The following is a 22,871-nucleotide window of genomic DNA, read 5'->3' as shown; positions in this document are numbered from 1 at the left end:
AAATCCATCAAAGTAATCCACCACATCAACAAACTCAAAGAAAAAAACCCATGGTCATTTCATTAGATGCTGAAAAAGCATTTGACAAAATTCAGCATCCTTTTGTGTTAAAGGTCTTGGAAAGAACAGGAATTCAAGGCCCATACCTAAACATAGTGAAAGCAATATTCAGCACACTAGTAGGCAACATCAAATTAAATGGAGAGAACTACAGGCAAGAATAAGTAAGAATGAAGATTGAATGGTAAGGGAGAACAGCTAACATACAGGATCATCCAGTCCAGGGAGGGATGCTGCAAACAACTTAGCATCCTGAAGTTCAGAGTTCTCAGAGCATAACCTAAAAGAATTGCAAGATCTTTCTATCTTGTGAGGCACAGGTTTACAACAGGGATTGAGGGGGGAAAACTCTCTGGCAGTCTGAAAGTCAGCAATTTGGAGAAGGAAAGAAAGAATAAGAAATCTCCATTGCTGGCTATGAATACTGATAGCTACAATAATTACTGGCCTGATAATACATGCTTACTGGTACAATGGTGGCCTGAATATCATGAAAGAAATCAATCATTTTATTTTCTGATTGGATTGACATTCTGCTCCACAAAATGAAACCCATACCTATATTGGCATCATTGTTGGGACAAAGACCTATACTATAGCTAGACAAGTCATTGGCTTTCATGGAGAGCCCAAAAAATTGTTCTGCTAAATGAACATAATATTATACAGACTCCTAATGACTTATCATTATACCCATAAATAAATGAACCTCTTAAGATTTTCTATTTTCAATAGATGTTGATAAACAGAGACCCACAAATACACAAAGTTCAGAGAATAACATAAAATGAACATACATGTCATGCCCCCATCTGAAGGCTCAGAGATAATTTCAGAAGAAGGGATAGAAAGAGAGTAAGAGCCAAAGATGGCTACAAAGAAACAGTGTCTTCTGGACACAGCAGGGCATCTGCACATATGAAGTCACAGCAATTGTGACAACACTCACAAGACCTGTGCAAGCTCAAATCAGAACAAATATGCCCGGAGATCAGGAGCAAGGCGCACAATCACACCTTTAGCCATAGAGTTTTTGGCGATTGTTAGCTGCTGGGAGAGGTAGAGAAAGTTTTCTCTAAGAGTTCCTAGTTAAGTCAGCCATGCTCCAGTGAAAGACTACACAATCAGGAGGACTTGTGCAGCACAAATTTGTCTTGAAGGGTTTTTAAAAAATTATGAGAGGACACAAAGTTGGGTGGGGAGGAAGGAAGGGAAGCATTGGAAGAGAGATGAATATGATCAAAACATGTACAAAACTCTTAGTGAACAAATAAAATTATAAAAATCAAATAAATGCTTTCATCTAAACACGGACAATTTTTTAGAGTGAATGAAATCTCTGTGACTGGCTCTGGGGAAGCCAGACAAAGCAGGACTATCACAGCTACGGAACAACCCTGAACACAGTAACTATAATAGCTGACCTCATCTGGAGAGACTTGCATTTTAGAGTTCCCCCCAAGATGCATAACAACACTTCATACTGCAACACTATCTCACCAAGGGGGAAAACAGCACACGTTCCTATCACTAAGACCTCCTGACTTACATATCAGACTATTCTGGAAACTTCCATGCGCGTTCACATATCGAGCCAATTCACATGTCTTCCTGATGATCCCTGAGAGGATTTTCCAGTAGGACATATTTTGCATAGACATTTGAACTTCTTCAAGTATGTGAGATAGCCTGCAGCCAAGAAAATGCAGAAAGTAGAACTTAACTGCTTCACACTGACACACACTTATAAATCCACCCAAAGGCAATGCGTATAAACATACGACAGTCCACGTTAAAGCGCAATTAGAATCTTTTTTTGTTTTTTGGGGGGGTGTTTTTGTTTGTTTGTTTGTTTTCGTTTTTTCGAGACAAGGTTTCTCTGTGTAGCTCTGGCTGTCCTGGAACTCTCTCTGTAGAGCAGGCTGGCCTTGAACTCAAAAATCCACCTACCTCTGCCTCCCAAGTGCTGGGATTAAAGGCGTGAGCCACCACCACCTGGCAGCAACCAGAATCTTAAATATTTCACCGAATATTTATTCATTTATATGTTCTTCTACCTTGATTTGGAAAATGAGGAAAACCCATATGGCAATATATAAAACAAACAAAAAAAGATTAAATCAAGCAAAACGCAAGAAGAAACTAAAACAATATAAAATAAACTTTGAGGCTAAGAAAAAAAATACATCGCCATTTGATTGACTTGACTTTGGGCTTCTTAGCAGCCACAAAAAGTGGTTATTGATGTAAAGGGTCATGAAAGAGGAAAAAGGTATGGATCACTTGAGCAGCCTCAGATATGGAAACCTCAGCCTTGGTTATACACACAGACCTGGGCTTGTCATGAAAGCTTATAAGTCAGTGAACAGGGAAAATAGTAAATAGGGAAACTGTATTATAGTTTTAATTAATATTTTATTAATGTGTTGGTTTTAGAAGCTTTCTTACATGAGCAATGGGTTAATCTCTTTAAAGTATCTTTCCATTCTACTCTTTAGGAACAGCATGTATGATGGTGAGCCATCACCAAGCAGTACCTGAAATCTTGCCAACGTCTAAGCCTTGAAAAGTTGTCCATCCAACACATACTTACACTGTGGAGACAAGCTGGTTCTCACAGCCATCGGGAGAGACACTATTCTCTCCTGATTGTGAGGGATCAGTTCTTGGAATCTGGAACACCTGAGAACAGGTAGAGCTTACGTCTGACAGCTGTGCCCCAATATCCTGCCAGCCGAAATGCCCACCATGTTCTGAAACTGATCCATTTGTGTGTCCTGAAATGACAGCTTGCAAACTATGACCCTAAAAAGAAAGAAAAAACATCACCTGTCAAAAGTTAAGCAAGCCACTTCATATAAGCATTTGATACAGAGCCTGCCTTGCTCATTTATCAAGGTCTCCATATGGACTCCAGGAAAATAGTCTCAAGGAAGTTGTACACATGAACTTTTATTCAATTGTTCAAAGTTGCATCCCCCAAATAAAACTTTACCAAATAGTAAAGTAAGATTCTTTATCCCCCAAGTCATTAAGCAACCTATAAATATTCTAGTGTTGTTGCCATGTGTGTTAGATGATCTTCCCAAATATAGTGTGGGAATATTTAACAACGTCCTCAGAGAATCAGACCTAAGAAGCATCCTCATGGTAATCCTTCCCACAATCCTTTGAGGTTTAGTCTTAGTCCATAAATGCTGCAGAATGCCTTGTACAAATTTCAGTCTGAGTGGTTGTCACAAGCTTTGAAAACTTTTCTTTCCCAGTTGCTTTTATGAATCCTTGAATATCAAGGAAGCCTACATGGAGTTATTATAGAAAAAAGTAAGCCTCACAGTCTCGCTATCCAAACTCCATCCCCTATCATCACAAGATCACAGCTGTACAAGAACACCCACAAGACTAAGACAACTCTACCCGGCTGAGCCTCCCTTAGCCCCAGTCATGAAAACTGATAGAATGTGTTTGTTTCCAACCACTGAGCTTTGGAATGGTTTATTAGGACAAATCACCCAATTTGTATCTGAGAAACTTTCTTATACAGCTGAAGAACAGTGCTTGCCACAGACCCCACTGAGTCAATCCCAGCTCCCCACGGGCTTTCCCTGTGCCTGCAGAACTTCAGGTATATCTCTCTGTCTAACAAGAACCCTCTATGATTCTTCTTAGCTTCCAAGTTTTCTTCCACATTCAAAACACAAAAAACATCTTTGGGGAAACTCCTAGATGCCAAACTGGTTATGCACTCTGCTCAAGTGGAGATCTTCATGTTTGTATACCTCCTTAGCATGCATTATAAATGCCAAGAAGATGGTGAAGGGCTTGACTATGTACATATTCTTATTTCCACTTTAATTTTACTCAGAATCATTTCCATTACTGGTTTTATTATTTTACTTATTTTATATTCTAATGTATATAAGGAAGACTTTTTTAAGAGACCAGTAATTGCAAAAGGAAGAAAATGAGAAACATAAGAATATTATACATTTTAATTCTCAGTAAGAAAAATAAGCACAGAAGTTGATGTAATCATTTTTTTGAAACATTCCACAGTCTGTGTGAATGTTCAGCATGGTTGCCTGGATGCTAGGCAGTGACAGGGGAAAAGGATGACTTCCAAATCTTCTCACCACTAAAAACCGTGGCTACAAGCTGCTGAACATTAACTATCACCAAAGTTCACCCTGCGCTTTCCTTCCCATATGCAAACTAGGAAAAACCAGAGCAGGGAAGAGACCAGAAATGTGTGTTTTCAGAACTGACTCTCAGAGATTGCCAGGAAGGTTGTGGCAGGGAGTATGCACCCCCACACCCAAGTAGTCAGGAGGGATAGAGCTGAGGAGTAGCCACCATTCAGGCAACAGCATCCTTCCAGGGATGCCAACATTTATATGGTCCAAATTCCAGGCTCAGTATTAGCATGGTGGGTGACTTACCCTTTAACAGGAGTCCAGTTGTTGCTGTTGGAGAGATCTAATGATGGATACTTACAGCATCTCTCACTGCTCGAAGCGTCTCCTTTAAAACACTGGTCTCATTGAAGGCCAGAGTATGGCAGAGCACTTCCCAGATCCTCCTCCAGACGCTGGAATTCCCAGTGTGGAGTGGAGTCTCCTGAGACAAATGGCCACTCGGGCAAATGGCAGAAGCATTCTGTGTCAACAGCTGAAAAATTAATAAGGATGGAAAGAGAGACATTAGGGAATGTTCAGTGATGTGTCCCAATGTAATCAATAACTACAAATAGAAGCAGTCACATTAAAGTAAATCCCAGCTTTTTAAACAACCTGCTCATGCTCCTTAGGTCATCAGCAAAACTCACAACTGACAAAGATGAATATTGCTTTGGTGTTTTTTTTTTAATGTTTTAATGGTTTGTGTATAATCTTTACCTGGTTTAGGCCCCGAAATAACACATCCTTTTCTAGTCTCCATCCTTCAGACCCAGCAGGTATAAAATCCTTTGCGGACCTCTCCAGGTAACGGAGGACTTCTGCAAGGCAGAAATATGCTTCACTCTCCATTTGGATTAGGTTTCTCCCATGCTCGATTTTCTCCATAACATGAAATAGTAAAGTGAATTGCAAAAAAAAAATACGAATTTCAGCAACCCCAGCCTGCTATGAAATGCTTCATTATCTTATGAGAAAGGAAAACAGGAACATGTTGGAATGTTCTGTTATCCTTTCTGAGAACTCAATCATGTGGGTGCTTTGTTACAAGAGCGCGTTGCTTCTAAAGCAACGCCTACTCACAGGCTCTTCCTCTCTTCTCCCTAGAAGGGTGAAAAGGATTTGACCCATGAAAGCAAAGTGTACCCTTGCCTTTCTTGAACTAGAACAGAAGGAACACCTGCCAGGCAGTGAGAGTTCACGAAAGCGCAATCTGCACTCAGATCTCAATCCCATGCAGACTCTGAACAGCGCAGAGGACAGGCAGGCAGAGGTTCCAATGCCCTTATGCAACAGTGTCCTGGGCATCTCCAGCCTGACAATCATGGGATTGGTGTCAGTAAGAAAGTTAAACTGTTCCTTGAAATGACTTGATGCAGACCACACTGCCGGGCTCTGCTAAACAGCAGAATATGACCTTCATTGCGACAGCAGTGTGGCATGTTATATGGGATGCACCCTTGAGGACACTGTAGCAATACATCAATATATACAACACTAACAAAACTCAGCTCCAAACTTTATAATTTCACCAGCAGGGCACAAGAACACTTCCGCTTGCTCATAGTGGGTGACAAAGAAAAGCAGAGCTGGTTTACCTTGAACAAACCGCAAATCCTGGCCAACCATGTTCCTGAGAACTGTATCCAGCAGGGGCAATCCCTTCAGAGCTGGCCACGGGGACAGGTCTGACAGTGCATGCTGCAACTTGCTCAGATGCTGGAATCTGGGGGCAAAAGTAAGCAAATGCACCAACTCAAGAGATGAAGCAAAGGAAGCTGTCCCACCACTTAGGGAATTGTGCTCACACACTAGAAGGCCAACTTCAGCACCTAGGCTGTTTTTGCCAAACTGTATTGTCATTTGTCGAATCTTGTGCTGGGAAGATTCTTTTAGAAGATAGATACAAATTAAATATTCTCCTTACCTCCAGAAATATATGAAGCAGGCGAAAATAGGGTTGAAGTATCAGCTTATTTTTACAAATATTTGCATTGCTTGGAATGACAGTATATGCCTATCATCCCAGACCTTTGCAGGCCAATCCAGAAGGATTGTGAGTTCAAGGCCAGCTTGGGATACACAGAGAAACCTACTTTTTTTTAATGCCTTAAAGCTTACAGTTATAAGGCACAGAAAATTAATTTGACTTTCAAAATATTGACCCATCAAAGGAATAAAAGAGACATAAAAGACCCATCAAAGGAATCCTGCATAGGATAAGCTGAGAGTCTCTAAGATCAAAGGAAAAAATATAATTTATAAGGCTGCTTGACACCTCCAGTGCCTGAGGGGTGAGGCTAGCTATTCAACCTAGGGCCTGCTATAAGGATTTTTTTTATTATTTTATTTATTTACATTTCAAATGTTATCTCCTTTCCTGGTTCCCCCCAAACCTCCTATCCCACCTCCCCTCCCCTGCTTCTATGAGGATGCTCCCCCACCCACCCACTCCCACCTCACCACCCTAGCATTCTACTATGCTGGGGCATTGAGCCATCACAGGGTTAAGGGCCTCCCCTCCCATTGAGGCCAGATAAGGCTATTCTCTACTATATATGTAGCCATGGGTCCCTCCATGTGTATTCTCTGGTTGATGGTTTAGTTCCTGGGAGCTCTGGGGGGGGTGGGTCTGGTTGGTTGATATTGTTGTTATTCTTATGGGGTTGCAAACCCCCTCAGCTCCTTCAGTCCTTCCTCTAACTTCTCCATTGGGGTGCCTGTACTCAGTCCAATGGTTGGCAACAAGTATCTGCATCTGTATTGTTCAGGCTCTGGCAGAGCCTTAAGATGTTCACCTTGACAGCGTGTCAGAAAACCAATGAGAGCAAGATCTCCAGCATTATAAATCTCTGCATCCCTGCTTGGGGGTCTCGAGCTGCAGGAAGAGGCAGAGTCCCAACACATGGTCCTTCAAGGCTCTAGTCTCTTAAGAAGGATGCTGTGTGCCTGGCTCAAATGGATGCAGAAGACAATAAGGACAAAACAGTATGAAGGAAGTGAGTGTGAGAACTGAGAACGAGAAAAGGCTGAAATGGACAAATGTGGAGGCATAAAGAACCATATGCAGGTCAAAGTGAGGAGCATGGCTACCAAGAGGAGACATATCCAGACTTTTTACATCTTCATGGGCACACGGTGCATCTTCAACCAGGAAAAGAATGGCCAGATAAAGGACAAAAGATGAGAGGTGAGCCTACTAGGAGCCCAAGCAAACCACCCCAGCCCTGCTGAAACCTGAATGAGACTGCACTGCTTGTCTGTATCTGGACCTACTCAGTCCTGCATCCACCTGGTCTCCTCAGAGCATCTCACCAGTGTCAGGTAAAGTACATGTTTGACATGTGGTTTGGGTTCTATAGACAGTGTGCTGTTGGATTGCTTCACTCCAGAGAGTATAGAAGAGTGAGAAAGAGTCCTAGTGATGTTTCTCTTATAAGGAATCAGTAGGAAGGAGGACCCATTTCCAGTCCATCACCCTGGATGCACCACCCCTCTCTACCCAGCCTGAAGAGTAATGTCTTAAACTGAGTCTTACATAGGACAAAGCAAGGTCAGATGGCTAACAATCTTAAGGCACTCTAGGTAATACTAAGGAGGAAGCTGATTGGTTCATAGAAAGAATGAAAAAGAAGAGACATCTGTGTTTTATTTACGTGCCAAGTGAAAAAGACCATCCACTATGTGGTATGGAATCTGAATCTGGCCTGCTGAGCCTCTTTTGAGACCATATCTGTAAGCAAAGAGTTCTATGTGTGTTTGGTGAGTAAGGTCTTGCTGGAATACCCAGGATTATCCTAAGAGTCCATGTTGCCCAGAATCTTTGCTATGTATCAAAGCCTAGATGTAGACTCACAGCCCAACTGCCAAAATGGCATGAACAAAGTCTCATGACAATGAAAGAGTCTTGCAGTAACTTCGGGGAAAGATGTGAAAGATTGGCTATGGAGACAAGGAATTAAAAGCAAGTGTGATTTCCTGGACCAACACTTGGAATATGAGACAACCAGTTTCCTGACAAGGGCTGAATGAGGATTTTATAGAGGCCTGGTACAAGTGGTTGCCCGATTTAATACAAGTATAGATACTAAGAGGCAGACAAGGTTTAAAGAGAGACAAGGGTTATAGCAGAAGCAGCAGAATAGTCCCTAAAGTAGAGGAAACCCTTAAGAGTGCTACAGAGTCCAGACCAGTGTGACCAGCCACAATTGTGGCAGGTAAGACAGAACACTATCAGAGAGAAAGTGGTCAGAGTTTCAACCTCACCCAGCCCTGGTGAGATGGGACTTCATGAGGAGGAGAAGGGAGAGGGTAGGAGGAGGGAGAAGGAAGAAGGGGAAGAGGAAAGGAAAGGGGAAGAAAATGAGGAGGAAGATTAGAGGGATTGGGAAGGAGAGAAGGAGGATGGAAACAAGAGGAAAAAGCAGAGGAGGAGGAAGGGAAGAGGAAACAGAGAAAGGGGACGAGGAGGAGGAAGATGAGGGAGAAGAAAGGGAAAAAGAACAAGAAGGAAGAGACAACTCCAGAAATGATAGAATTAATGATAGAGATTGCAATGTCTTGAAGGTTGTATAAGGGGACATTTGACGTCCAGGAAAAAAAAAAAAAAAAACAATGCATGTGAAGAGGAGGAAAGTCTAGAAGGAGGCATAAGCATTTGATAGCAGAAGTGAGACTATCCTCCACTGACTGTGGGCACTCTCTGTATAGTGGGAGCATACAATTCCCACTATTGCAGAATAGCATACTATTCTGTCAATCAGAATAGTCTAGCATTACCGACAGACTAACCCTTTTTGTAAAGTGAACAGATGAGGTCACTGGGCAGAGCAACATCTCCAGACAACCAATGGTTTAGTAACTAGAAAATGCCTTAGAGATTATCTGCTGGCCATTACCAGGTAGGATAACTGAGGCCCAGAAAGGCTGACAGAAGGGCTAGAATTGTCCAAGTGATAGATCTGCTTGTGGTCCTAACAGGATGGGAGGCGGTTTTGTATTAGGTATGGCACACTAGTGGTGTCTGAATAAAAAAGGAGATGCCTCAGGCCAATAGCCCTGTGCACTCAGCAGGTAGACAGCTAAGGCAGTATCAAGCCCTCCTCTTCCTGGTCCTAACTGTGCACAAAGTGAACAAACTTGGTTTGGTGGAAAGCATACACAGAAAGAAGTCTTCAGCTTCCCTAATGTCTGAATAAACTAAGGAACAAGTCATCCTTGGACTTCATTCTTCCTGTGTCAGAGAAAAGTCAAGACCCTGGGCTGAAGTATCAGGAGGCCTTTAGTGTCTGTAAGAGAATTGAAGTGACTTACTGTGGTGTGTTTATTAATGTATTATATAACAATTGGTTCCTTACATTTCCCAAGCAAACTAGCAGGATAGTTTTCAAGATCACAATACAGTGTGTCCTGGACCTGAAGTCATTGATACCCCTGCTCTTTGTCCTTCTCCTGTATCAAGGCATCCTGCTGTTTCCCATAGCCATCTTTCTGAAGCATTTATGGCACTGCTATACACAGTCCCAATACCCCATGGCCCAGGGCATCTCCTTGGAAAGCATTAGCTTCAGAGGTTAATAGGAGTCACATTAGCAAAAACTGCTACACACACACACACACAAACACCACTATACACATATATATATGCATCCACCACACACAGAAATATATGCACTAAACACAAACTACACACATCTGCCTATGCAATACACATATTCATGCACCACACACATATATCACACACATATGCAAACAACCCACATATACATCAACACATATATGCATAAACACACACATGTACATGCACTTACACACACACACACACACACATACACACACACACACACACACACACACACACACACACACACAGTCAAAGTAGAATACATTGGCCCTGGAATTGAAAACAGGGTTGTGAAACCATTGCTGAGCAGGTCTCAAGCACAAATACATCTGCTGTTGAACTACCAAGATTGTGGTTATGGCCAGGCCCAACGCCTTCCATGCAAACTAGTCTTTAAAACAGTATTAACTTCTGCTGACTTATTATACAATACACCTTCCCTAAGATTATCCAGAAACAGGCTATTCTTTTTTTATTTAATATTTTTATTTTCTATATTCTTTGTTTACATTCCAAATGATTTCCCCTTTCCCGGATCCCCCCTCCCCATATGTCCCATAAAACTTCTCTCCATCCCTTCTCCAATCACCTCCCTCCTTTTTCTCTGTCCTTATATTCCCTTCCAAAACTACTTCAGTTGTCTAGCACTGATCAGAACACCTACCTAATAAATACACTTCTCAATCTATAGTCTTCAAGTGTGAATAAATACAGGATGCACTTCATGGGAAAGTACCTCCGATATGTTTGTACATGCACACACACACACACACACACACATACACACACACACACATACACACATTTTCATTTTAAGACAAAGACATCAACCTGAAATTCAGAAAGCTGATGACTCTCCAACATGATCATGTTCCTGTAAGGTTCTGGTCATGTGGTTTTGGTTGGTTGGTTATTTTTTTTTTTTTTTTTTTTGAGACATGGGCTATTGTCACTGAGGCCGGGATAAACTCCTGAGCTCAAGAGACCTCAGCCTCCTGAGCACTAGGATGAGATATGCATGCTACCACACCCAAACAACCCATTAGACAGCTTTACATATCCATGTCCAGATAACTACATGGTTCTATCCTGGTAATGCCCACAACAACAACAACAACAAAAAGCCTTGGGTTTCCCATGTATTAACTTGGCATCCATGTTTAGCTGTACTTTTACGGAATTTGTTTCCAACAGCATCATTGCACATTCCTAGCATGTCAGTGTGATCAAACCTACTCAGTGGCAAAAGCCATACATATGTCTTACATCTGTGGAGACAGATGGCTGTCTCTGGGGTCATCTGCTGCCAAGCTGTCGTTCAAGATGAGCAGGGCAGTGTGCAGTGCTTCCACCACCTTCCACGACTCGCTCTGCTGTTTAAACTGGTCCCTAAGAGCTGCCAGACTGTGGCTGGCACCTGAAAGCAGGTTCTGCAGCAGACGACCCTGCTGCCACTGCTCAAACACCTGTAAATTTAGAAACAAAGGTAGCTTAGCAATCACGTTAGAAACACTGTACTTAAGACATAGTAAAAGACCACCTTAAATGATAACTGTTTTGATTTCTGGTCAATTAAAATGTCTATTACAAGTGTACTATGATTTCATGTCTACTCAAAAATTAGAGATTATAAATGTCAACAACTGGGGCTGGTTAGATGGCTCAGCGGATCAGAACACTGAAGGCTCTTCTGAAGGTCCTGAGTTCAAATCCTAGCAACCACATGGTAGCTCACAACCATCTGTAATGAGATCTGATGCCCTCTTCTGGAGTGTCCCAAGACAGCTGCAGTGTACTTACATATAATAATAAATAAACCTTTAAAATAAATAAGTAAATAAATAAATTTCAACAAGGGACATACCACTTATATATTATTTCTCTATTCTTTTTATTGTTCTTTGGGGAAAAATGAGAAAAGAAGTTAAAACTATGCATTTTGTTTCAAAAGATCTAACTTGAAAGTTGAACAATCACATTGAAGATAGTCTGATGAAATGGTGAGCTTTAAAATATATCCTGTCATTAATAAGCAGTTGCTGAATACCACTTTGTGGCAATGATACACATAAGGCAGCTAGCTCTAAGGTCATCATCCATGCTATACAAGTGTCTTGTGCACAGATCAGACAATGAAGATACGCATGATGCAAATTCAAGCAGCCTGATGGAGGCTTGACTAGCAACCCAATTAACACTTTAAACGCTGGTTTCCTCAGCACTGTCTCTTCATCACTTCAGTGATGAATAAGATATACTCTATCAAGTGAACAGCCATGTATATTTTTCTGATGATGTATTTTATCGAATACTTAAGATTCTGACCTTTATCAGTCATGCATGTTTAGAAGGGATGAAGGTTTTATCAGGGTGAGTTCTCCAAAGCAGAAAGGATGCAAGTAGATATGACATTTGACAAAGGATGGGTGTTACTGTGGTAGGAGAGTGCCCTGTTAGTGTCCATGTAGCTCAAAGAACAGAGTTGTGGGCTATCCAGGGCTACTGTGCACTTTGGAGCTATCAACTTTCTACTAATCAAGGAACTCTTCTACACATCAGCCTCGCTTCTCTGAAACACACATGCACACACTTTCCCCTTACATCTATGAAGACAGTTGGTATGCCTTTAAATCAGTCATTAGTTTTGCACAATATTTCAAGTTTGTTGCACAAAACAAATGCAACATTAGTTTTGCACAATTGTCAACGAGCCAAAAGTAATGTTTGCATAGCTATTGGTCAAAGTGGCCCAAGGAAATCTCACATGCCAGCAGCATGAACATGATTCACAAATTTGAATTTGGGAACTTCTTAGCTAACAGGTGTGCCCACATCAAAAGTTTTTGGTGTCTTGGGCTGAGAGTTTGATGGGTTAAGGCTGTTTGATGCATGTGAGAGGTGGTCACAATGATGAGATATGGAGGACCTAGGGTCTTTCCCAGGAAAAGTCATAGAATCACACGATAAATGATGAGATGGGTAAAGAACCACTGCACTCAGAGCATCTGGACATGCAACAGCACCTGTCCATAGAGCTTCAGCCAACTGACTGCATGGATGACATAGTTCTTGACTGCTGACCACTTGGGATGACAGTCTGCCTGGTAGCCCTTGCTCTCGGCTTCATCCTCAGAAGTGTTGGACAAGATGGAACACACCATTCTCTCTAGGAAGCTGTGTGTAGGAATCTGGAAACAACATAAGAAGTACTTAGAAGTGAAGCTGTTTTTCCTAGAGTGTTTTTCTTTCAAAATAATTCCCCAGTCTTGGTGGAGCCAAAGCTCATGTGTTCACATGATTGAACGCTGGTAAGTATCGCTAAAATGTCTGTGTTATTTGTCCCAAGGGGAGGCCCCTAGAGTTAAGAATAAAAATAGGTCCGGTTCTTCTAGGATCAGGCAGAGCAACAGGAGGCACTGGTTCTCCAGGAGGAAAACATAGACTTGAGTCAAACATTGTTCAATTCCCCCCATTCTCCCACCAAAAGCCATCACAGATTAAGCCAAAAGATGATACTTTGAACTAACAGTGGTACTTTGCCATTTTTTGTAAGTGATCAAAAGCAGTCAAAATTAGAATGATTAAAATTAGAGATTGCTTTACCATTTTGAACCAATTATTGTGTGTGTGTGTGTGTGTGTGTGTGTGTGTGTGTGTGTGTATTAACTTCTTTGACACTACTCTACAAATGTGTATGGCAAAATGAGCTGCATCCACCCATTCTGGATTCTTACAATAACTTTGTCATCAGAACTTCTGTTGATAGTTGTTGTTATAGGAATGTTTTCATCACTTTAAAATGCCTACATGGAAGCTATCAGTGTGACAATGTGAAGGAACAGAGTCTCTAGGATGCTCTATAGTTTGGAAGTGGTAGTTTCCAGAGGTCCGTGGGATGATATTAGGAGGGGACCTTAGTAGATGAGACTTAAAAGGAAAACATCAGATCATCAGGGGCGTGCTCTTCTACAGGATATTGTGACCCTCTCCCCTTCTGTCTTTGCTTCCAGGCCACCATGAAGTAAATAGTTTCCTTTACCATGTGCTTCCCACAATGATGTATCATCTCACTGAATACCCCAAGAACAACAGTGCCAAGGAACCTGTGACCCTCATGAAAACTGAGCCAAATAAACCTTCCTTCCATTAAGGTGATCAAAATCTCAGGTAGTTGCTACAGTAATGGAGAGATGATCAGTACAGGGGCCAATGGGATCATGTGAAAGTAACTGTCATGATGGGACTAATGTTTCTTATATGAAGAAGGTGTTTAATGAGCTTGTCATCCATTCCTTGGACTAAGGGCACAGTGAGAAGACACTGGCTTAGAACTAGAGGGCGGACTTTAGCCAGACAGATCATCTCCTGGTACCCCGCCCTCAGACTTTCAGCCTCCAGAGTTCCTGGGGCATATCTTTCAAGCTGTGTCATTTCAACATCAGACTGGACTAAGACAATGGACATAATCAAGGAACAATAAAGCTTCTTTGTTCATCGCATACTTTTTCTTAGGACTAGATGAAAATTTATTCACTTACAGCTATCGAAGCCACAAAGCCCCTTGGGGTTTTCTTTTGAGGCTTTTTTCCAACTTTAAGTAATAGCAAGGTCATATATCACTGAAAGATAAGGCCTTGTGCCTGCCTAGATGTTCAGTCTGTGTAGTATGCAATGTAGTATGTGCAGCCAGTAAGTTCCCATTGACAGGTTCTGTCAGAGTCTGAAGAAGTCCTATGAGCTCTGAGGCTGGATGGAGGGAACTCACAGAGAATGCATAGCACAAAGTCCTCAATGAATCACTTCATGGAGACAAAAAAAAAGATCAATATAAGGATAAAAGATAAATAGACATCCCACTTTAGTCCTCGGGCAGTGTATGGTGAACCCCCTCCCAACAGGCACAGGAAATGTAGGAACATCAGTCAGACTAGACATGTAGAGGTCCTGAACATACAAGCAGAAAACAGACATTCATAGGTTTTACAAAAATGGGAAGTGGACCCACCAACCCTGAGGTTCCACAACCTAGCCTCAGGGCTTACAAACATGTTAGGTTGGATAGCTAGTAAAAATTGAGGTTGTAGATGGAATTAATGTGTCTATCAAATGACCAAATAATAGATTATCCCAATTATCTAGTGGGTTCAATGTAATTGCAAAAGCCCTCATAACCAGTACCAGTAGACAAAGGAGTATCAGAAGTTAGATAAGATAAATCCTGGTAAATTGTTAACTTTCCAGATAGAGGAGAAACTATAAGCAGGGACCATGGACAGCCTCTAAACAATGGAAAAAAAGCAATAGGGGGGTGGGGGAAGAGATGAAAAGTCTCAGGATGCACCACTCCAAAACATAGCCCTTTAGCATAGAAATTATTTTGACCTAATGGAAACCAAAAGTCAGGAGATGCAGGAAAAGCTTCCAACCCTTTACCCTATTGAAAAGTCCAGTAGAAAATATCCTGTTTGATGGAGCAACCTTCCATTTACACACATGATGTCATACCAGGAAGAAAGAATCTATCCTGCCCCCTTTGGTCACCTAGAGACTGTCCTGGGCACAAGAAGATGACCTATATCCACCAGACCCTGCCCTGTCATGTCCATTGCTTCCCTTCCTTAATGGAGGCCCACACCCTATTCTGTGTTAAGACTATGGTACTGTATAAACCCCAGTCACCAGGTTGCCTCTTGGCCAGTGTCTCTATCAACTGCCATGCATATCTACATAGTTAAAACTGAGTTTTCTTTAGTTTTTTTCTTTTATTTTTAAGGATAGCCACTGAACTAGAAGGCTAAAGGAAGAAAGAGTTTTTCTCAATAACAGTATCTAGGTCCTTCAAAAGAAATGCAATCCTGAGGTGGGGCAGTCTCTGGATGGCCTTTCCTTTACTGGGGATCCATCCCATATACAGTCACAAAACGCAGACACTATTATAGATGCCAAGAAGTACATGCTGACAGTAGCCTGATATAGCTGTCTTCTGAGAGGCTCCACCAGAGCCTGACAAATACAGAGGCAGATGCTCACAGGCAACCATTGCACTAAGCATGGGGTCCCCAATGGAGTAGTTAAGAGAAAAGGACTGAAGGAGCTGAAGGGGTTTACAACCCCACAGGAAGAATAACAATATCAACCAACCAGAACCTCCCCATAGCTCCCAGGGACTAGTGCCATGGCTCTCCAGCCACATATGTAGAAAAGAATGGCCTTGTCAGTTATTAATGGGAACAAAGGTCCTTGGTCCTGTGAAGGCTCGATGCCCCAGTGTAGAGGAATGTGAAGGCGGGAAGGTGGAAAGGCAGGAGTGAGTTGGTGGGTAGGTGGGTAGGTGGGTGGGTGGGTGGGTTGGGGAACACCCTCATAGAAGCAGGGTGGGAAATGGGATAGGGAGTTTCTAGGGGTAAAACCAGGAAAGGGGATAATATTTGTAATGTAAATTTAAAAATATCCAATTAAAAAAGAGAGAATACAATCCTGAAAATGCATTGATTTTGGACTAAGAAAGCCCTTGCTGGACTTTTAACAGGAGTGTCTAGGTGTTGCTTTGAATTGTTTTCAACCTCTATACTGTTGTTCCTATGCTAAAGCAGAAACAGGTACTGTAATCACATGGTATACAACAATTATGTTATATAGCTAAAGGCCTTATATCCAAATCTATAATTACATTGTGATCTTTCCTATTTTCCATTTAATCTTTTTTATTATATATATTCTTTATTTACATTTCAAATGTAGTTCCCTTTCCTGGTCCCCCACCTAAAAGTCTCATAACCAATGTTCCCTCTCCCTTGTTCCCCAATCATCCCTCTCCTGCTTCCTGTCCTGGTATTCCCCAGAAGGCATCGAGCCTTCCCCAGACCAGGGGCCTCTCCTCCCTTTGATGTTCAACAAGGCCATCCTGTGCTGCCTATGTGTCTGGAGCCATGGGTAACTCCATGTGTACTCTCTAGTTCATGGTTTTGTCCCTGGGAGCTCTGGGAGTCCTGGGTAGCTCATATTGTTGTTCCTCCTCTGGCACTGCAAACCCCTTCAGCTCCTTGGGTCCTTTCTGTAGCTCTTCCATTGGGGACCAGGTACACGGTTCAATGGCTGGCTGAGAGTGACCCCCTCTACATTTTTCATGCACTAGCAGGGCCTCCCAGGTGACAGCTATATCTGACCTGGCTCCAGTCAGCAAACACTTGTGGGCATCCACGATAATGTCTGGGTTTTGTAGCTGTATATGGGATGAATCGCTAGGTGGGGCAGTCTCTGGATGGTCTTTCCCTTAGACTCTGTTCCACATTTTGTCATTGTATCTCCTCCTGTGGGTATTTTGTTCCCCCTTCTAAGAAGGGCCAGAGTATTCATGCTTTGTTCTTCCTTCTTCTTGAGCTTCATTTGATATGTGAATTGTGTCTTGGGTATTCCAAGATTCTGGGCTAATATCCACTTATCAGTGAATACATACCATGTGTATTCTTTTGTGATTGGGTTACCTCACTCAGGATGATATTTTCCAGTTCCACCCATTTGCCTAAGAATTTCATGAAGTCATTGTTTTTAATAGCTGAGTAGTATTCCATTGTGTAAATATACCACATTTTCTGTATCCATTCCTCCATTGAAGTACATCTGGGTTCTGTCCAGCTTCTGGCTATTATAAGTAGGGCTGCTATAAACATAGTGAAGCATGTGTACTTATTACATGCGAGAGAATCCTCTGGGTATATGCCCAGGAGTGCTATAGCAGGGTCCTCCAGTAGTATTATGCCCAATTTTCTGAGGAACTGACAAACTGATTTCCAGAGTGACTGTACCAGCTTGCAATCCCACCAGCACTGGAACAAATGGTTCAACTGGAGGTCAACATACAGAAGAATGCAAATTCTTATCTCCTTGTACAAAGCTCAAGTCCAAGTGGATCAAGTCCAAGGACCTCTACATAAAACCAGACACACTGAAGCTAATAGAAAAGAAACTGGGGAAGACCTTGAGTACATGGGCACAGGGGAAATTTTCCTGAACAGAACACCAATAGCTTGTGCTCTAAGATCAAGAATTGACAAATGGGACCTCATAAAATTACAAAGTTTCTGTAAGTCAAAAGTCACTGCCAATAGGACAAAATGGCAACCAACAAATTGGGAAAAGATCTTTACCAACCCTACATCCCACAGAGGGCTAATATCCAATATATACAAAGAACTCAAGAAGTTAGACTCCAGAGAGCCAAAACCCTATTCAAAAATGGGGTACAGAGCTAAACAAAGAATTTTCAACTGAGGAATATTGAATGGTTGAGAGGCACCTAAAGAAATGTTCAACATCCTTAGTCATCAGGGACATACAAATCAAAACAACCCTGAGATTTCACCTCACACCAGTCAGAATGGCCAAGATCAAAAAGTCAGGGGACAACAAATTCTGGAAAGGATGTGGAGAAAGAGGAACACTCCTCCATGTTGGATATAACAGCAGTGTCTAGGTGTTGCTTTGAGTTGTTTTCAACCTCTATACTGTTGTTCCCATGCTAGAGCAGAAACAGGTACTGTAATCATATGGTATGCAATACTTATGTTATATATCTAAAGACCTTATATTCTCATCTATAATTACATTGTGATCTTTCCTATTTTCCATTTAATCTTAAACTCAAAATGATTGTCTTTCCAATGTAAAAGTCCTATCATTTTACTTGACTATTATTGTAACATAATGACAAACTTGTGCCATGAAAACAAAGAGAATGGACTAAAATACAGACTACTTGTCCCTCATGTCTCAACTACAGAAGCTATGGAACAAAATCTCATGTCAGGCAAGATAGCTGTTTCATAAAATGGTCAGATCATATACTGTATGAGGTGGTAGACAAAAAAGCTAAACCCAATGGACTTCTTGGTTTCACATAGTTCTAGTGTCTGGAAGCTAGCAAGTCTAAGAATGTGGCCCTGGCATCTTGTTGACATCTGATGAGGGCCTGACTCCTCATCAAAATATGGCATCAAGTATAACATGGCCAGATATGGTAAGTGTAGCATCTAGGTCTCTTCCTTCACTAATAAAGCCACCAATGTCATCACAAGTTAACCACCTCATGACTTTATCTTGTCTTAATTACTTCACAAAAATTTCATCTCCAAATACTATTTAAAAATTTATGGATTGACTTTTCAAAAAAAAAAACTTGTTAAGAGGACTATGGTCTCTTAGCTAATGTATATAGCTAATGTATCAGGGAAAAGTCTTACTCACAGGGACATGGAAAATCATAGGAAAGTAAGCCAGATCCCACTTCCAGTACACTCCAAGATCCCAAAAGGAGATATAAGATCTTCACTGAGTGTACGAGAAAGGCCCTATAGACATAGGTGGGGTCTGAGAGAAGGAGGGTCACAAACCAAGGATGCATGTGTGTGTGTTCTTGTATCCACTGAAAAGCAGAAGGGCCTCCTAATTATGTAAAGCTACAGAAAAATGGCTCTGTAGACAAAAGACAACCACAGAGTCTCAGCAATATCCATGTGAACTACATAGTAAGGGTAGGCTAAGACAACATATTGATTTCTTCTAGTTTAGTAACTGAGGCTTAGTTTCAGCTAGCCCATCTTCTCTCGCATCCATTTTCTCCTTGCCTGGAGTATCCTCCACATATCTGCTCCCACTGAATCTAATTTTCCTGCCTAAAACTATACTCACTCATCTAGTTGGTGAAAATCACATCTTCACCTGGCCTGGCCTGGTTTCTCTTGCTGATGCTTCCCAGAGAAGTCAAGTTCATATCACTTTTGAACTGCCTAAGTGCTGAGATAAAATAAGGAAAGAAAGAGACATTTCTAAGGGCTGCTATGTCTAAGGACCTTGAAGTTCAGAAGCAGATTTCACCTTCCTAGCTACCATCTCCCACCGTCACTACCCAGCAGACCCCATAATATACAATTGTCTCTCTACTTCTATAGAGCATTGAATTCAGAACCCTCCAAAGGTTTCAAAGCCCACAGATGTCAAATTCTCTTATTCAAAATGTATGGTATTTGTATAAAAGCTGCAAATTTATTCCTATGTAGTTTAACTCATTTCCAAGTGACTTAAAATAGCTAACCTGATGTGTATACTCTATAAATAGCAATTATTAGTAGGTATGATACCTTTACTGATCAGATATCTTTACTGATCAGTACTGATCAGTACTGATCAGTAAAGATATCATACCTACTAAGTGAGGACACTTTGCAAGGTCCCTATTAGATGCCCTATTGGATATCTTTACTGATATCATACCTCATTAGAATTATACACCATTGTTTGAGGTGTGGAGATACGGTGTTAGGCTGCACAGATTCACATGTTATCTAAAAATTTGGGTTGCAGTTGGATGTGAGTTACATATTCAGTGGGGGGGGGTGAGTCACCCAAAGAATGCCCAATGTCATTAGAAGAAGACAAGTGTGCATACCTCCTCCAGCTTAGCTGAATAATTCAGCATGTGTTGCATTTGAATGTTGTTGAAACCAAATAGGGATTCGAGATCAGACTGGACTTTCTCAGGATTCCACAACATATTCTTCAGGGACAGGTGGTAAACAGTCTCTGTGAATACAGATAACTTATGCATTAGTTATTTTGATATTCATATAATAATAAAATAATATTTTACTTCTAAATGAATAAAAACTTAAACCTAATTACCATTGAATATCATTTGGTATAAATAAAAACATTGGCTGGAGAAATGGTTCAAAAGTTAAGGGTGTTTACTGTTCTTGCAGGTAGTCTAGGCTCAGTTCCAGCACCCACATGTCGGCTCACCTGTAACTCCAGTTTTATGGGTTCTGATGACTTCTTGGCTCTATGGGCACCTAAGCACACAGGATACATATAGACTCACTCAGTCTTACACATAGATGTGTGCATGTGCAAATATATAAAAAATAAATAAATTTAAAGAAGAATAAGCAAAAGCTGGTATAGCCATCTCCCCTCATGTGCAGAGAACACTTTGCAAAGTCCCTATAAGATGCCTGAAGACATACTAAACTCCACTCTGGATATAGCAAATTTTTCCCATACATACCCATGGTAAACTTCAATTTAGAAAATAGGCATAGTAAGACATTTAAGTGATAAATAATACAATAATAATATGCCCCAATAAAATACAAATTCCTTTTTGTATTTTGAGGCTACCACAAAAAAAAAAAAAAAAGCTATTTAAACAAAAGCATTTTTCCGCCATGACAGCTGATCTGACAACCAAAGGTCCAATTGGCTACTAATTTATTAATGTGCAGGCAGTATATACAGTGTGGATACATGGGACAAAAGAGAGATTCCTGTTCGAGGTCATATGGAACAAAAAATAAAGAGTAAGATTTCACCTCATTATTTAAAATTACATTCCTAGAATAAAGTAGTTCTTATGCCCAAAATATGTTGTTCCCAAGCCTGAGTTGTAAATACCCATCCCTACTGATATCATACCTCATTAGACACAGAATTCCAGAAAAGAGCAGAAAATAGTGTCAACAGTCTACTAAAAGGCTTTAGAAAAGAAAGCTAATATTTTTTGAAAACTGAAGGGCAATATGGTTCTCAAATCTGTAGCTGAACAGCACGATGTTCAGATCCCAGCGAATCACGTGACTGGACCTCCACCTCTTTCCTCCATGCACTGTACTCTGTTCACTAGGAAAAAATATTTTTCTTGGAGACAAGAGAAATGAAGACAATTTTTAGTGGTCTCTAGAGGTCCATTCTATAATCATATTTCTTAACTCTGACTCAAATGGATATAAAATTGTTTTAATTACATTCTTTAAAGTAATTATATCTCCAATTGTAAGCTAAATTGAATGTTATAATGTGGATGATTTGCACAAATTTCTGCCTCCAAATGAGCTTGTTAAAATTGAGGTCACAGAAAAATCTTTCAATGCAGTGTTTTAATATATCTCCTGCCCCACCTTCAGTCTTTCAATCTGGACTTAAGAAATAGCTTCTGGTAGAACTAAATTAATATAAAAATTGAGTTGATCCTTAATAGCCTAGCTCCCTTCATACAAAAAAAAAAGTCAAAGAAAACCACCCTCTCCATAAGATTTACCATCTGTAGTACCAAGCAGCAAATGAGATTTGGGGTAAAGGAGGACATTTTGAAGGACATTTTGAATATTGGGTTAGGCTGTGCATACAGCGGGAGAAATGTATCTGGTTCTACAGGAATCTCTATGAAACCAATGCATTGTCTATCTCAGGACACTGAACTACCAAAAGTAAAAGGACAATGGGAAGTGTGACCCAGGACTTAGCTGTTGCCAGTCCTTACTGACTTGTACCTCAGGAGCATTCCTGAAGCTACTGCCCCATTTGGCCATTGATGCACCTTGCTCCCTTTGTGACTGAATCTCTGACACTGCCTGCCATACCTCCGACACACTGACCACTGAACACTGCCCACTCCTGGCAAGCCCCTCAAACATTGTTCCCATTTTCATGGAATGCTCCTTCGTCATTCTAATAAATACTAATATTCTTTGAAGTTTTTCTCTAAAGCTGTTCCAGAAGAAAATGATGACGAATCCTCTCTCCGAGGTCTCTTTTTTTCTGTTAACAACTTTTGCTTCTTTGCAAACATAACATCTCTTATAGCTATGATCCCAGTTACTTGGGAAGCTGAGTCCAGAAGATTACCTACGTGTTCAAGACCGCCTGGGAAACTTAGTGAGATACTACCTCAAAATAAAATAGTTTTTAATGTAAAGTCACTTTATTGTAATCAATTCACAAATAAAATATCATGCCGCCGGGTGTGGTGGTGCACGCCTGTAATCCCAGCACTTGGGGGGCAGAGGCAGGTGGATTTCTGAGTTCGAGGCCAGCCTGGTCTACAGAGTGAGTTCCAGGACAGTCAGGGCTACAAAGAGAAACCCTGTCTCCCATGCCGTCAGATTAGCCTAGCTACTCAAACAAATACTTGTCTAATATATAAATCTCAAAGAGTTTGTGTATAAAAAAAAAAGATGTTC

The 22,871-nt window shown here is 41.1% G+C and overlaps 1 protein-coding gene across 1 annotated transcript in view; it reads right to left on the bottom strand.

Moving 5' to 3' along the window:
* Abca13 (ATP binding cassette subfamily A member 13) overlaps positions 1–22,871 on the bottom strand; it is a 450,643-nt gene that overhangs the window by 360,639 nt on the left and 67,133 nt on the right. Inside the window, exons 8-15 of the mRNA XM_052199718.1 lie at positions 20,303–20,436; positions 12,882–13,046; positions 11,125–11,324; positions 5,834–5,961; positions 4,956–5,056; positions 4,555–4,728; positions 2,654–2,865; positions 1,610–1,749 (exon numbers count right to left, since the gene is read on the bottom strand). Coding sequence (XP_052055678.1) covers positions 1,610–1,749; positions 2,654–2,865; positions 4,555–4,728; positions 4,956–5,056; positions 5,834–5,961; positions 11,125–11,324; positions 12,882–13,046; positions 20,303–20,436 — 1,254 coding nt within the window. The remainder of the gene's footprint in view (positions 1–1,609; positions 1,750–2,653; positions 2,866–4,554; positions 4,729–4,955; positions 5,057–5,833; positions 5,962–11,124; positions 11,325–12,881; positions 13,047–20,302; positions 20,437–22,871) is intronic.

This window comes from Apodemus sylvaticus, chromosome 11 (assembly GCF_947179515.1).
Source record: "Apodemus sylvaticus chromosome 11, mApoSyl1.1, whole genome shotgun sequence".
Taxonomy (NCBI): domain Eukaryota; kingdom Metazoa; phylum Chordata; class Mammalia; order Rodentia; family Muridae; genus Apodemus; species Apodemus sylvaticus.
The sequence above is the reverse complement of the archived record's forward strand: the minus strand, read 5'-3'. Positions and strand labels throughout refer to the sequence as shown.